Below are 14,819 nucleotides of genomic sequence, written 5' to 3' on the forward strand. Positions count from 1 at the left end.
ACTCACCCGCCCCTGCTCGCCCTGCGCCGGCTCACCTGTGCTCCTGTCATTCTTGGTCTGCGCCTGGGGGAGGTGAGGGAGGGCAATGAAGGGCCAGACGGCGAACGCTGGCCACCCCGTGGAGGGACAATGGCAAAGACCACCCGCGGCCGGCCCTGTGACCAGGAGCCCTGCCCAAACCCTCACTGTAGCGGGCCCCCAGCCTGTCCTGGGCTCCTGCTTAGGAACCCCCCAGCAGCCACCCCGACACTGCGGGCACTCAGGGTCAGAGGCTTGACAGCCACTCCATGCACCCCCAACCCACCCCAGCCAGGGCATGGGCGGCACTTCATGAGGTGGGCTTCCAGCCTAAGTGAGGGCTGCCACCAGCTGCCGACGACACGACTGCTACGCTGACCCCACAGTGCCCCTCTGAGCCTGAACCGGGGCCACCACATGGGGCTGCCGCCCTCGCCCTCTCGCCTGTCCCACCAGTACCTGCCCCGGGGCAGGAGGGTGTCTGCAAATGAGCCTGGGGACACTCCAAAACGCTACTACACCACAACCCAGTGGTTATTCCAGGAGCGAAAAATCAGTTTACCACAAGAACACCCGTCGCTACGACCCACCACACTATCAGAATTAAAGAGGAAAACGTTATGTTGTTTTCAGTGGATACTAACGGCATCTGATAAAAGTTAGACCCATTCGCAATAGACATTCTTGCTAACCCAAGAACACAACTTCCTTAGTCAAACAGAGGTTCTTCACAACAAATCTATACCAATGTTGCCCTCGGACTAAAATGTTCAAGTAGCCCCTCAGTGATGGGGACCAGCCCAGGACACCGTCTCCCCTCACCAGACACAAGGTTAAGACACAGAGACCAACCGCAAGTCCAGACGACGCGGGAGACAGAGTGCGGGTGCAGGTGAGCCGCGGAGCCGTGCGGACACAATCAGTGGTCTGCAGTGCCCCGGCCACTGCGGGAGGAGGGAAGGACGGAGCCTACGCCTGAGGAAATGTGGACCCCTCATGTTCCAAGGGGAAGCGCTAACTTACAGATTCAGGAAGGTCAGCAAAAATATGCATGTTCATGTACGACTGAAAAACTGTGCTCTACACTGGAACTTGAAACAACACTGTAAAATGACTATGACTCAATAAAAAAATGTAAAAAAAAAAGAAAAAGTCAGCAAATCCCAAAGCAGGTTATACAGAGAAGCCACAGCCACGCACATCACAGCTGGAACAGAAAACCAAGGACAAACGCCGTAAGATCGGTCAGAGGGAAGAGACATCGCCTTCAGGAAAACTGATTTCAACAGAAATCACACAGGCCAGAGACAGAGCTTTAAAGAGATTAAAGAAGTCAACCCAGAATTCTAAGCCAGTGAAAACACCCCTCGAAAAGGGAGCCAAAACAAAAACGTTTTCAGACAAACAAGAATGGAGCAAATTCAGTGCCCGCAGAGATGCCACAAGAATCACAGTAGGCGGTTCTTCAGGTGACAACAAAGAACACGACCTCCTAAACAGAGTTAAGCCACGAGCTGCGATGTCGGAAATATAATGAACAGACAGAGAGAGAATGGCTCATCCTCACTGTAGAAGCCGCTACACAGGGACCAACACTGCAGCCGCCACCACCGCAGACTGGGACCAAAGCTCGCGGCTGAGCTCTGCTGAGACCAGAGAGGAAGGGCCAAGGAGGTGTCTGCAGCCTCACTGCGAGACCCCGCCAGATCCGTGGGGTCACAAAAGGAAAGCCAGAACCAAGCCACCCACCCAGGGAACTGTCCAGGACACGCCGGCCAGGCCTGGGCCACCAGCAGTGCCAACATCCGCCCCGGCCCCAAGGCTCTGCCAGAGCCCGCTGTGCTGTCTGGACGCACATGATGTGCTGACCTCTGGGCGTGAAGGGGCCTCCTGCCTGCAACTCACCCTCCGGGTCCAGGGGAAGGACAGAGGCTTGGCAGAATGCTCACACTTGGGGCTCTGGGTGCAGTACACAGGGAATCTTTGCGCTTTTGCAACTTTTCTATGAGTCTGAGATTATGTAAAACTGAAATGCTAAGAACAACAATAATTTGCAATTATTTGCAGGGCTTCTAACATATGCAGGAGTGAAAACTATGACAGCGGAACAGAGGGTGGGGTTGGAGGGGGCGGAGGCTTGTTTGAGGAGATGCATTCAAGCCAGAGTGTAATCAGTCAAGGAGACCTGTGGGGATGTCTGATTCAACTCATCAGAAAATAATACAGAATGCACAGCTGAAACCAACAGGGAGGTAAAATTAAAGAAAAGGAAAAAGGAAGAATAAAGAGAAAGACAGAGAAGACAGCACTTCAAACCCAACTATACAAGACAGTACGTGAAATGTGAATAACTGAACACTCAGCTAGAAGACAAAACTGTCAGAATAAGAAACAACACCCAGCTACTTGCTACTGAGTCACTTTTTTTTTAAGGGAGGTAATTAGATTTACTTATTTACTTGATGGAGGTACCAGGGATCGAACCCAGGACCTCACTGCGTGCTAAGCATGCTGCTACTGAGTCACTCTAAATAAAAGGATACAGGTTTTAAAGACACTCCATGCAAAGACTTAAAAAACGAAAGAAAGCTGGGGTAGCCATGTTTCTTTTGGACAAGGTAGATCTTAAAACAAAAAGTATTAGAGATAAAAAGGGGATATTTCATGACAAAGTTCGAAAGTAAATTGTAAATCTGTCTTGTAGGTACCTAACACTGTAGCTTTAACACACACACGCACATACAGACACACACGTGTCTCATCATGTTCATCTTTAAAATGATCTTGAATATTCTTGACTTGGGGCTCTTCCATGTAAATTTAAGAATCAGATGTTAAATCTAACAAGAAACCTTACTGCAACTTTGAGAAGGACACTGAATGTCTGGATTCGGGGAGGGGGACATCTCTACAATATCGAGATGTCCTATCCATCACCATAACACATTTCTATTCACTTGGGAATTTGATTGATTTCAATGAAGTGTTATACACTCCTTTCCTCCTGAAGGTCACCACTGCCCAGCTGTGCACTCCTCCACCTCCCACACGGCTTCCCCACCCTCCTCTCCATAAAGCAGCACGACCCGCCTCAGCTGCCCCGGGTGGGCCTCACCCAGAGGACTGAGGAACTGGCCCCACTCCACCATCTCCCCTCTCCACCGCTCTCTGCCTCCTCCCCGCACCCACACTGGATTCCCTGTGGCAGATTCAAGCAGCCTCCGGAGGGGGCTCATTACTCATCCTGTGAATTCGGGCTGAGGCTGCTCTGAAGGACAGGCAGTGACAAAAGTGACACGGTGGCCCCAGGTCCGGCCCTGCGAAGCTCCACCACCTCATGGCCGCCTGCCTCAGAAACCAAGCCGGCCCCGTGGAGCAAGGGGGCAGACACAGAGACAGACAGGGACACATGCTTCCAGCCCTTCAGGTCATCCAGTCCAGGCCCAGACCTCACGGAGCAGGGGCCAGGCGTGTGCCCCATCTGAGCTCCCGCGGCCTGCAGGTCCGGCACCAGCTGACACCTCAGGCACCTATCCTGTAGCAGGAAGGAGACTGAACCCGAACCCTCCACCGCTCCAGCTCTCCCTCCATCTCCTGCTGCCATTCGCTTGACTCTGCTGCAAGAGTTGACGGCTTTCCCATAAAGGGGCCAAAGGCAAATATCCGACTTGGGCTCTGCCGCTGCATCTGGTCCGCCCAGGACCCTTCTGTGGAATTTGCTGTAAAGCTGTGAAAAGCTTCCTTGGAATTCGGTGGCCTGTGAGGCTGCGGCCGGGAGGCCCCACTCCAGGACTCGTTCCTTTGGTGCAGAAATGTCCCATCTAATTCATCGTAAAAATCCTTCTTTTCCTACCAGTTCCTGCCCTGTTTCCCGGCTTCCCTCTGCCCAAATACCCATGCTCCTCCCCCATTGGGCTCTGAGCTTTACTGGTTGCACCCCCTGCCCGCTACCCGGCTTCCTTGTCCGGAGTCACTGGGGGGCCTCCAAGTCTCAGGACCCACACAAGTCTCAGAAACATGGGACCCAGCACCAGGTCCCCGCCCCAACACCGCCTTCCCTGGGCTGCCAGGACACTCTCCCAGGCCACGCTGCCCCCAGCTCATCAATGGCCTCTTCTCTTTTTCCCAACCTCTCAATGCTGCGGCGCCCCAGGGCCCAGGTGGCCATCTTCAGGGTGACCCCAATCAGCTACCAACTCTAAACACCCACAGGCTGAAGACTCAACGCCAGCTCCCACTGGGGCCCCGCCCCCGACTCCTCCGCAGCGTCCCCACCAGCTATGGAATCAGCCCTCGAAATGTCTGAAGTGGCCGGTGTCCAAGATGCCCCAACAATGCCCGCCTCCCAGGATCCATGTCCTGCAAAGCCCCTCCCACAGCACAGGGCTGGTGACGAGACAGCGTACCACGTGTGGATCAGGTGACCTCATCCTGGGGAGGCTGACATGTTGTGAACAGCGAGGCCCAGGGTGGGGAACTGAGGCCTCCCCTCAAAGCTAAGAGTGCACGAAATGCCAACCCCAGTGGGGCCTCCGGGGATGCAACCCTGGCTGATCACCAACTGCAACCAATGAGCCACCTGCGCAGGGCCACCCAGCCTAGCCTCACCCCCACCCCAAACCCCGGCTTCCTGATCCGCAGAACCTGAGGGCTAAGGCCTGTCATCTGAAGCTTCTGAGTTACAGGGTGATGTGTCCTGCAGTAGCAAGTGTCCAGTGTCCTGCAGTGAGTCTCTGACCCCTTCCCCACCGCCACCCCACCCACAGCCTTCTCCGCCCCTCCGACCAAAACTCATACTGGCCAAACCTTGGCATTGCCTCGCCCTCCTCCCGTTCACCCCCACATCCTGTCCTGAACCTGACTGCTTCCCAGCCCCTCCACTGCCTGGTGCTGCTCACTGGTCTCCCTGTGCCCCCACCACGGCCCCACAGTCTCTTCACGGCAACCACAGTGGCCCTTGAAAATCACAAGTCAGGTTAGGTCAGGTCACTCCTCTGCCAAAATCTTAACTCCCCATTTGCCTCAGAGTCAGTGCTCAATTCCCACGATGTCCCTCCCTCACCCTGTGACCTCTCTAACCTTCTGCTCTCATTTCCCCACACACCCCTCCCCTTTAGCCCTGCTGCCCAAGGGCCTTGGCTCTGCCTGAACCCCACACCCACAGGCTCTCCCCAGCACCTCCTCACCTGCTCCAACCCCTCCTTCCCAGGGAGGTGAGCTTTAAGCCACACCAGGCTCCCCACTCCCCAGTCCTATTCACTTGGTTTCCATGGCACTTTCACCTCCAGCACGTGATTTTACTGGCAGCCTGTGGTCTGTCACCCCCAGAACAAGAGCGCCATGAGGGAGGCTCTCTGGCTGTAGCACTCACCGGTGTCTCCCAAGGCGCCCGAATACCTCGGGCATTTAATAAACGGCTGCTGGAAAGACAGATAAATGAATGCTAGGGGCTGTGACTCATCTGTACAAAACATAATGCTGCAAAACTTTCAGTTTGTCTCTAAAAGTTGACTGAAAACCAGTATCAGACTTATTAAACACAGCAAAGATGCTCTCATTCAATGTGCAACTATATGTATTTATTTGCAAAGTTTCTTTTTCAGTTTTGACTGAAAATTTTACAAAAGCTGATCTCAAAACTGCTGCATCACAAAAGCTTGAACAGACTTTTAATGGCACGTATTCAGTCACAAAGCTCTCACCAGGGTTCACATCCTTTGTACTCTGCTTGCTCTACCACGTGTGCTGGTACGGTGGTACTCGCATCTGGCCCAAAAACACGTGTCCTAAGGTCGGTGCCAGGAAGGCCGGCCTCCTCCTGGCTGCCCTCTGACTGCCTGCCTGCGGCATCAGCCCCTACTCAAATCCTTCAGGGTGGGGACCCTGCGGACAACAATCCCGACCATGGTCTTTCTTCCTCCCACCCCACTTCCACTCTGCACCCAGGTGCAATTTCACATGCCCTCCCCACTCTCAACTCTTCTGGCCTGAACATCCTCCCCTCCCCATTTCTCATGTCTGGCTCTCATTCAAGAACCAGCCATTCAAGAACAGATGAGAAGCTGCTTCTTGCAAGAAGCCCCCCTGGACCAAACCTCACACCTCCAGCAACCCAAGCACCCCTATATGTCCTCTACAGGCGGGTTCATCACACTCCTAAACTCCTACCAACAGTCTGACCCCACCGTAGGGCCTAGCCTTGTTCCTTTTACTTCTGACAAACTCCTATCCTGCCTGAAGGAGGTTCCTCTGATCAGTCAACTGGAAACATACTGGAAAACATTCATTCTCTCTTCTATTTCCTCAGCTGCACTCGCTGAGTCTGCAGTATGTCTCCAGGTGTGTTTACACGTGTAGGCTGTCCTCCTGCCCCAAATTTTTGCAGCTTTTGTTCACCATGGTATGGCTACTACCCAGCACACAGCAGGGGTTCACATAATTTGCGGGAAAAACACGAGAGCAAAGAAGACGCGCTAGGGCAGGCCTCCAAGCCCAGCAGGAGGAGGAAGAGGCCGGGTGACGGAGCAGCGGAGAGAACGGGCTCTGGAGACAACCAGCCAACCGCGGGGCCTGCCTGTGGCGGGCACCCGCGTCCTTCGCGGCTGAGAGGCGGGAGCGGGCCTACCTCGGCGTCGCGGTTGAGGCGGTACACGTAGAGCTGCGAGGTCCCGGCCACCACGAGGTTGCGCTCGCTGTTGTTGAAGAAGTTGCAGTACATCGAGAACTCCAGGCCGGTGGGCGGGTGCGCCTGTTTGTACACGGCGTACATGGCGCCGAACCGGGGCTGCACGGGGTCGCAGGCGACCGGATGAGCGGAGCCGCCCGCGCACCACCCCGGGCCGGCCCGGCGTTCCCCGCCTCCCGCCCGCGCGCGCGCGCGCCGCCCACCTGGCTGTTGGAGCGGGCTCGCGGGGGACCGGCACGGCGGCGAACACTGCCCGGCCAGCCCGGAAGCCGCGCGCCAAGGTTCCGGGCTCCTGCGCCTGCGCAGCGCCGCCACGGCGCCCCGGCCGTGGGAGCGACAGCGGCCCCTGGTGGCCGGGGGCGGCCTCGCGGCTCCGCTCCCAGAGCCCCGCGATCCCGAGCTCGCTAGAAATCCAGGGCCCCACCGCGGGGGAACGCCGAAGCGAGCTGGGAGCCGGACGGAGTGAGGCGGCTCAGGGCCGGCGGGCCGGGGTCCTTCCCACCCCGGGACCCCACGATGGATTCCCCGTGGAGGGTCTCGCCCGCAGGAAGAGGCGAGGTCTTTCCCGCACCACGTTCACGTGTGCGAGGCGTCCCGCCAGGTGCCGGCGCCCGGCTCAGCCAGGAGAGCCACGCAGGACGGAGCCGGGAGCGAGGAGACCCCCGGACACAAACACGCGACAAATTATGCTCCAGCAAGTGCCGGAGGCCCGACTAATCCAGAGCTGGGGAGAGCTTCCTGGAGAGGTGCCACGTCCCGTCTCCGCTGTGTTCCCTCCACAAAACGGTTCCCCTACCACCACCAAAACACGCGTTGACTACCCGCGGCCCTGCCTGGCACTGGCCGCCACGTATTTGCCGGTGGTGCGGCTGGCCCCTCTCCCAGCGCTTTTCACGTCTTCCCCACTGATCCCTCTCCAGACCTGGCACAGCTGCCCACTTAGAGGACCCTGGAGCCAGGACCACGCCCAGCTCAGCAGACCTCTCCTCACTTGGCAGGGATTCACCCTAAATACCCTCAGACAGGTCTGGGATTTAGAAACAGAATCTTAAGAAATAAAACAAATAAAAAGGTATAGTCACACCCAAGAAAATGGCATAGAAATATGTGTTTATGTCACATCCAAATTCTGCCCACTTGCTCATGTCAGCAACAAGACCTCCAGTCTGGACACTTGATGGGCAGGCCAAGGGTCACTTGGATGCCCAGACAGGTGTGTGACCCGTGAACTACATGAAGCCCCTTTAAAAATCAAAACAAAAACTAACTGTAGTCAGAACCACTGTGAGGACCTGCTGGAGGAGGCAGCAGGGCAGAGCTGGGCCGTGGCCTGGACACTGACTTTCCACATCCAAGACAGACAGACAGTCATGGCTCCCACATCACAGGCACCTGTGATGAAAAAGTCAGTCACCACAGGACCCCCAGCCTCGAGCCTGGCACACGGCAAATGCCCTAACAAACGGATGAGAGTTTGTCTGTGGGAGATAGGGGGTCAGTGCAGACAGCCAGAGATGCTGAAGGAGCACAGTCCTGGGAGGAGCAACAACGAGCAGGATATAGCTCTGTCCCAGTCAGAGCAGAGGGGAAGGTGGGCAGAGGGGCTGGGAGGTCGTAGGGCTGGCAGTGGGAAGGCAGATGTGGGCCTGTCTGGCGGGTCTGCTTCTTCAGTGGGAAACTAGAGGAGGCCGTCAGCAGAAGTGGTGGCTTGAAGTTGCTGGAAGGAGACCGTGATGGGCTGGAAGGTGATCTATGGCTGGGGAGGGTGTGATGAGGCTGCCAGTCCAAGCCCTGGCAGCTTCAGGTACTTAGCTCCACCATTCAGAGGGCCTTGTCCTCCAAAAGACAGTGGAGTTCTCCCTCGGCCCCTGCAGCTTGGGTCCCCACTACAGTCCAGGCTACACCCCCAATATGTCCCTGGGGCAGCACTGTACTGGGAGCTGGTGGTTTTCTGCATCTTCCTTCATGCCAGGCCATCTCTGCGTGTCCAGTGTTGTGGGCTGGTTTTACAAGGGAGGTGGTAATTCCCAGACTCTTCTTACAGGGTTGGTGAAGATTCTAGAAGAATCAGCATCTCGTGGAGAGGCTAGGGCAGCTGGCCACCTGTGTCAGGCCAGGGAGCTCTCAGACATGGTCCTTCCTGCCCATTTGCCTCAGATTCCTGGCAGGTGGCAGCTACCTGCTTTCAGCCCAAGTGGACCTAATGGAGTGTAAGTCTGCCTGCCACTCTCCTGCTCTTGTGCCAGTGCTATTGGGTGAACAAAAGGCTGAATCTCACATCCCCTGGGCCCTTACTGCTTTTGCTCTTTCCTCTTAGCTCCTTTCTGCTACCTGGAGGGCGCCTGTGATAGCTAATGCCCATGAGAGCTGTTATGGATTGAACTGTATCCTTCAAAAAGATATATTGAAAACCTAACCCACAGTACCTCAAAATGTAACTGTAACTGAAAAAATAGGATCATTACAGATGGAATTAGTTAAGATGAAGTCACGCTGGAGTAAGGTGAGCCAGGAATCTAACATGATGTCCTGGTGTTCTTTTGAGAAGAGAAGAGACAGACACAAGAGGGTCATGTGAAGACCGAGGCAGAGACTGGGGTTATGTTGCCACAACAAGCCGAGGACACCCGAGGCCACCAGAAGCCAGGAAAAGATCATGTAACAGATTCTCCCCTGGAGGCTTCAGAGTGAGCATAGCCTGCTGACACATTGATTTCAGGCTTCTGCCTCCAGACTGGGAGAGAATTAACTTCTGTTGTCTTAAGGCACCCAGTTTGTGGTGGGCTGTGCGAGTCCTCTCCTAGAGGAAGAGTTCCCTAGGAAACTATCCCAAGGGAACTCTGAAATGGACACTTCCACTGAGGACAGTGGAGCAGAGCCAGTAGAGGCCTGGGCCCTACTGACCATGGGCTGCCACACACTCCGGTCTGATTATCTCCAGGCCCGTTTTTCATGAGAGAGAAAAAAGCCCTCATCGGCGTAAGGATGGCTGGTTGTTTTGTGGTTTTTCCTGCTATACGTAAACAAGTTTGATTCCTGACTGGACACCAGGTACTACCTGCTGCCCACAGAAGCCGGCCAATTTCTCTAACTTTGCTCCCCAGGCAGGGTCTCCACATTACAGACTAGGGGCACTAGGGCTGGCTGCCTGGAGGTCCCTGAGCAGTTATCCTGGCTCTTCTTCAGGCAACAGGCACCGCTCTGGGGAGAGAGGGAGCCAAGAAAGGTGGGAGACCTTTCCCTCTGAGCAAGGAGAGCAGGCTACACTCCAAGAACAAGAATGTCTTTATTGAAGCTGGGCACTGTGGCCTGGGGGAGGGAGACTCTCAAAGGCTTGGGGTTATCGGGGTACCTGGCTGGCCACAGGAGTGGCTACACGTTGGGTGTGGCTGCCACTTCTAAGAGTCTGAGATAATCCAGGGCCAGGGGCCAGAGTCAAGGGCCAAAAGCGGGGCAGAGGTGTCAGAGGGTGATGTTATCCTCATACAGAGAGAGCAGCAGCAGGACGGTCCAGCCGCCCAGCAGGCCCACGTTGTGCAGCAGGAAGAGGAGCCAGGGTCGCTGGTCTCGCACGTTCAGCATGGCCGGGAGCTGAGGAGGAGGTGGGCCCTGGGTCAGAGGCCAACTCAGCGCTCCTGCTCAGGGCAGAAGCGCCCAGGGCAGTCCCCTCCCGCCCTCCTCTCTGACCATGTCGCAGAGCGCCACGTAGAGGAAGAGGCCGGTGGCTACCGCCAGGATCCAGGTCTCGCTGTCCTCGCCGACGCGGACCGCGAGCGCCACGTAGAGGCCGAGGAAGGCCGTGAGCCCCGAAGCCAAGTTTAGCAGCAGTGCCCGGCGTACCGAAAGCCCGGCGTGCAGCAGGGCCGCGAAGTCCCCTGGGGCGGGTGGGGCGGGTCAGGACGAGAGCCCGGCCCAACCCCAGACAGGCCCGGCTCCTGTAGTCCGGCCCAGCTGACCGGCCAATCAACCAACCGCCCCCAGGCAAACCCCGCCCCCTGCCCAGACAGTCCCGCCCCCTCCGAGCAGGCTCCGCCCACCAGGCCCGCCCCCTACCCGAACCCCGCACAGCTGACCCAGCTCGTGGGGCACCTCGTGGCAGAACACGGCCAGCGAGGTGGCCAGCCCCGTCTTCCAGGAGGACAGGAAAGCGGCGCCCACGGCCAGACCATCCGCGAAGTTGTGCACGGCGTCTCCCAGCGTGATCACGTAGGGCAGCAGTCTCAGCTCTGCGGGCAGAGCGGGGATGGGCGGACGCCGTCCTGGTCCCACACCTCCGAGCCCCCGAGCCCCGCCCCCGGCCAGCACCTGCGCTGTGCGCCAAACGCCTGAACCCCCCAAAGCTTCCCGGGCCTCCCTCAGGGCTCACCTGGGCGCAGTTTCCTGGGCTCTGGGCTCAGCAGCTCTGGGCTCTCCTCCTCCACCTGGGAAAGGGGAACAGGGTCCACGTAGATGAGCCTCTGGGCCAGCAGATGGAGGAGGGGCGCCTGGGGCTAGTCCTCAGATCAGGCCAGAGGCAGAAGTCTTGGCGTGGGGGCTGGGAGTGTGGACAGGGCTCCGTGCCACGTCCGGTAGGGATGTGTGCGCAAGGACAGCTCACCAAGTCTGTACGCGAGCCCTCGTGGGGCTGCTTGGGCGGCCGGAGCTCACTGGGCGCTAGCTGCAGGGACACGCCGTGGCTGTGGCCGCCGTGGCTGTGGCCATGGCTGCAGGGCCTGTCCTTCGGGTCCTGAGGGGACAGTGGTTCAGAGTCCACCACACCTCCCTCACCTCTCCCCTCCCTGCATCCAGCCCCCATGCACCTGACCTCAGGGTCCAGGGGTAGCAAGAGGTTGAAGAGGCTCTCGAACAGGAAGAAGGCATAGAGGCCACCCAGCACAGCCAGGAGGCGCCAGGAAGGCTGCTGGCTGAGGCCCTCCGCATCATGCGAGTGCAGCCCCAGCACCTGGGGGGAAGGGGTACAGGGCCAGTTGCCTCAGGGCCTCCTCCCCACAGACAAGGAGAGGGGTTAGGGGTCAGGGAAGGGCCCTAAGAGGGTGGGCCTGGAGGGAAGGCTGGGTAGAGGAGTCCTTGGTGGGGAAGGAGGGTCCTGGCAGGCTGTGGCCAACCTTAGGCATCAAGTGCAGAAGGGCATCGCCTGTGAGAGCGCCTACAGCCATGCTCAGGAAGGTCTGGATGATGTAGTGGGTGGCAGTGCTGCAGCTGGCACAGGTGAGGAGCAAGAGCCCGAAAATGGAACAGAGGCAGATGAGCAGTGTAGCCAGTGAGCCATACAGGTACCCTGCGGGTGGGGGCAATGAGGGCTGAGGTGGGAGCCTCCTTCCAACCTCAGCCCCTGACCCCCTGCTTCCCAGGGAAGGGTGTCCGGGTGGGGTCCAGGAGTGAGCTGGAGTCCACCAGGGCTGCAGGTGGTCAGGTGCAGGCCAGGCCTCTCTCATACTAGCCCTCTGGCCTCAAAACCCCATCCTCTTCCCTCCCGGGCCCCCATATGCCCTGTGACCCCTCTCCTCCAATGCCTCTTTCTCCTGCCAGCCCTGGCCCAGCTCTCCCCACCCCTCCCCAGCCCAGCGACCACTCCCTTCCCCCCTTGCAGTCCCACCTCCATGATGCCAGCGCCCTGGGCACAGCCAGATGGGCACAGCGGGGGAGGTGGGCACTCACTTTCCACCTGGCTGAGCTGATCCTGGGTGGGGTGCCCTGACTGGGGGCTGCAGGCCCCACTCAGTTGCTGCTGGAGCAGGGCAGGGCTCAGTTGGGCCCAGGCCTCCGGGGTCACCCCATCCTGCTCCGACAGCCCATACACAGCCATCACATCTCCAGCACTCAGGCATAACTGGGGGGAGGGAGAGGTGACAAGACCGGGGTCAGGGGCCTGAGCAGACTGGGGAGACCCCACCTCTCCCCAGGACTAGGGCTCATGGTCTGCTCACTGTGTCCCACACACTGGAGCTGCTGTTGGGGGTGGTAGGGGCCACAGGGTCCTTGTGCTCAGCCTCCTCTCCCAGATGACTGTGGTCACTGTGGTCATCATGGGTCTCGGTCACTCCACCCACCCCCAGGCGCTGCATCAAGGCCGCCAGCTCTGGTAGGAAGGACAGAATCACAAAGTTTGTGTGGGCTCCAGCCCTGACCTCCCCAGGGACATGGAGGCTGGGGCTTGGACACCTCTGCCCTGTGGCCCAGCTCAGGCCTCACCAGCCAGTGTGATGTTGGGGGTCTCGCTGTCATGCTGCCGGAACACGAAGTCCACGAAGTACTGGGGGGTCGGCAGGGCCCGGAAGCAGGCCCCGCTCCTGACATGGTCCAGCAGGGCAGCCAGCACTGGGCCGGGGCTGCCGGGCGCCCCTGCTCCTGCTGCCTCTGCCAGCAGCTGAGGCAGGTCCACACAGGCCTGGGGAGGAGTCCGGCCTCAGCCTTTTGCCGGCAGAGCTGGCTTCCTGGCCTCTTGCTCTGCTGTTGCCCTAGTGCCCCCAGGACACCCCTGACCCCAGACCCGCCTCTTCCTGTTCACCTAAGACTTGGGCTGGCCCCTGTCCTCCCTTGGGCTCCTCCCTGATACCACAGCCCTGCCCCTCCCTGGCCCAGCTGGCCCAGCCCTCCTTGCCCCCTGGTCTCCTTCCTATCGCCCCAGAAGCCTTCTCAGCCCCACCCATGCTGAGGGTCGCTCCTGGGGCCCCTGCAGCCCTGCCCTCCTTGGTGGTGAGCGTCCATTTGTGATCCCCCAGCCCAGCCTGCTGAGTGTGTCTCCAAACTCCCTTAGGGGCCCTGGAAGGCATTGAGGCCCATCCCCCAGGGGTCCTGATCCCCTCTGATCCATATTGTGTCTTTACCTCTGAAGTGGACTGGTCAGCAGCCTGAGCCGGGGCCTGAATCCTCTGTAGCAGCCTGGTCAGGCCTGGGGTCAAGGCCTCAGGGCCCTCGAGCAGGGCCAGGAGACGGTCGGCGCGGGAGGCCCAGAGGCCAGCCCGGACATCAGTACATGTGGCCTCTGGGCTGCTGAGGTAGAGGGCTGCGGCGGCACTGAGGCGGGGGATGTGCCTGGGTTCCAGGACTGGACCTGAGGGGGCCCCTGACTTCTCAGGGCTGCCCAGGGCCAGGGCATCGTCCACAGATAGGCACTGTGGGCAGAGACAGGTGGGCAGGGGCCAGGCATCTGTAGCCCTGGAGCTGCCCCCTTCCCTGAGGGGCCCCACACGTGGACCGCCATCCCTTCCATCTCGCACACTCGCACCTCCCCATCATCTGCTCTCTTGTTCCCCTCGCCAGTCCCCACCTAGGGTCAGGAGTGCACACGCGGAGGGGTCTGGGGCAGGGGTCCCACCATCCCAGGGTGGTTTCTTCCTGGAGACTCTGCCAATTTGATAGCCAGGGGACTGACGGCGTGGGGATGGGGGACGCAGCCCTGGGATCCTGGAGCCGTGTGTCCCCAGTCTCACCCCCCCACCCAGGGAGAACAGGTGGGTCTGAACATGGAGCGGAGGAGGCTGGGCTCCAGCCTGCAGGCAGGGCCAGGGTGCTGGGCCACCATGCTCGGCCCGCCTCCTGGAGTTTGCCCAGGGCCCTTTGCTGCCAGTCCTCGGGGTGGAGCGGCGGGCTGGGGCTGGGGGACCCATCGGGTGGGGCCATTACCTTTCCACACGGCCCGTCGGTGCAGTGCACACGGGCCGCCAGTGTATTTAACAGGCTGCCCAGTGCCACACGGTCCAGAGCACCCTGGCCTGAGGACAGCAAGGTCAGCAGACGGGCGGGCTGGACTGCCGTCACGGACACCACCAGCACTGCCAGCAGCAGCCCCAGCTCCAGCCGGGCCCAGACAGCCATGCTGCAGCCCCTGAGTCCTCCTGCTTTGGGGTGGCTGTGTGCACCAGGGCTGCCTGGTGCCGGACTGGGGCTGGGCTGGGCTGGGACCCGCCCGGCCCCGGCACGAGGATCTCCGCAGGCATTTCCCGCAGGGCTCTGTGATTGGCTGCCAGAGTCGTTGTGGGTTAACCATTCCAGCGGCAGGTCCTCCCTAGAGTGTGGAGCTGCTGTCCTGGGGGGCGATAGCTGGGCCCCTTCTGGATGGGGCGGCCCTCCAGGACTGTGGGACAGGGCCGCCCCTCTGCTCCCCCAAGGGTCT

The 14,819-nt window shown here is 59.2% G+C and overlaps 2 protein-coding genes across 3 annotated transcripts in view; both read right to left on the reverse strand.

Annotated features, from left to right (window-relative positions):
• The window catches only part of CPSF1 (cleavage and polyadenylation specific factor 1), a 14,810-nt gene extending 7,832 nt beyond the window's left edge, over nt 1-6,978 (reverse strand). For both annotated transcript variants that reach the window (XM_072950014.1, XM_072950013.1), the window contains exons 1-3: nt 6,907-6,978; nt 6,644-6,802; nt 36-63 (exon numbers count right to left, since the gene is read on the reverse strand). In XM_072950014.1, coding sequence (XP_072806115.1) covers nt 36-63; nt 6,644-6,787 — 172 coding nt within the window. In that variant the 5' untranslated portion in view covers nt 6,788-6,802; nt 6,907-6,978. The remainder of the gene's footprint in view (nt 1-35; nt 64-6,643; nt 6,803-6,906) is intronic.
• A 2,992-nt stretch (nt 6,979-9,970) lies between these two features.
• SLC39A4 (solute carrier family 39 member 4) lies at nt 9,971-14,521 on the reverse strand. The gene is made up of 12 exons (XM_006211198.4): nt 14,330-14,521; nt 13,531-13,818; nt 12,896-13,091; nt 12,631-12,782; nt 12,362-12,533; nt 11,809-11,981; nt 11,508-11,645; nt 11,301-11,429; nt 11,070-11,124; nt 10,777-10,929; nt 10,391-10,578; nt 9,971-10,294 (listed from the first exon to the last, which is right to left on the reverse strand). The coding sequence occupies exons 1-12, from the start codon at nt 14,519-14,521 to the stop codon at nt 10,166-10,168; spliced, it is 1,965 nt and encodes a 654-aa protein (XP_006211260.1). The 3' UTR covers nt 9,971-10,165.
• Nucleotides 14,522-14,819: the final 298 nt, after the last annotated feature.

Source organism: Vicugna pacos, chromosome 25 (assembly GCF_048564905.1).
Source record: "Vicugna pacos chromosome 25, VicPac4, whole genome shotgun sequence".
Lineage (NCBI taxonomy): Eukaryota > Metazoa > Chordata > Mammalia > Artiodactyla > Camelidae > Vicugna > Vicugna pacos.

Bases quoted from the DNA above. Each gene is read 5' to 3' on its own strand.
- SLC39A4 (XM_006211198.4), bottom strand. From the start codon at position 14,521: ATGGCTGTCTGGGCCCGGCTGGAGCTGGGGCTGCTGCTGGCAGTGCTG. The intron at 13,092-13,530 runs GTAAAGACACAA...ACTCCTCCCCAG, and splicing joins CTGACCAGTCCACTTCAGAG to GCCTGTGTGGACCTGCCTCA. The intron at 11,430-11,507 runs GTCAGGTGCATG...CTGTCCCCTCAG, and splicing joins TGCTACCCCTGGACCCTGAG to GACCCGAAGGACAGGCCCTG.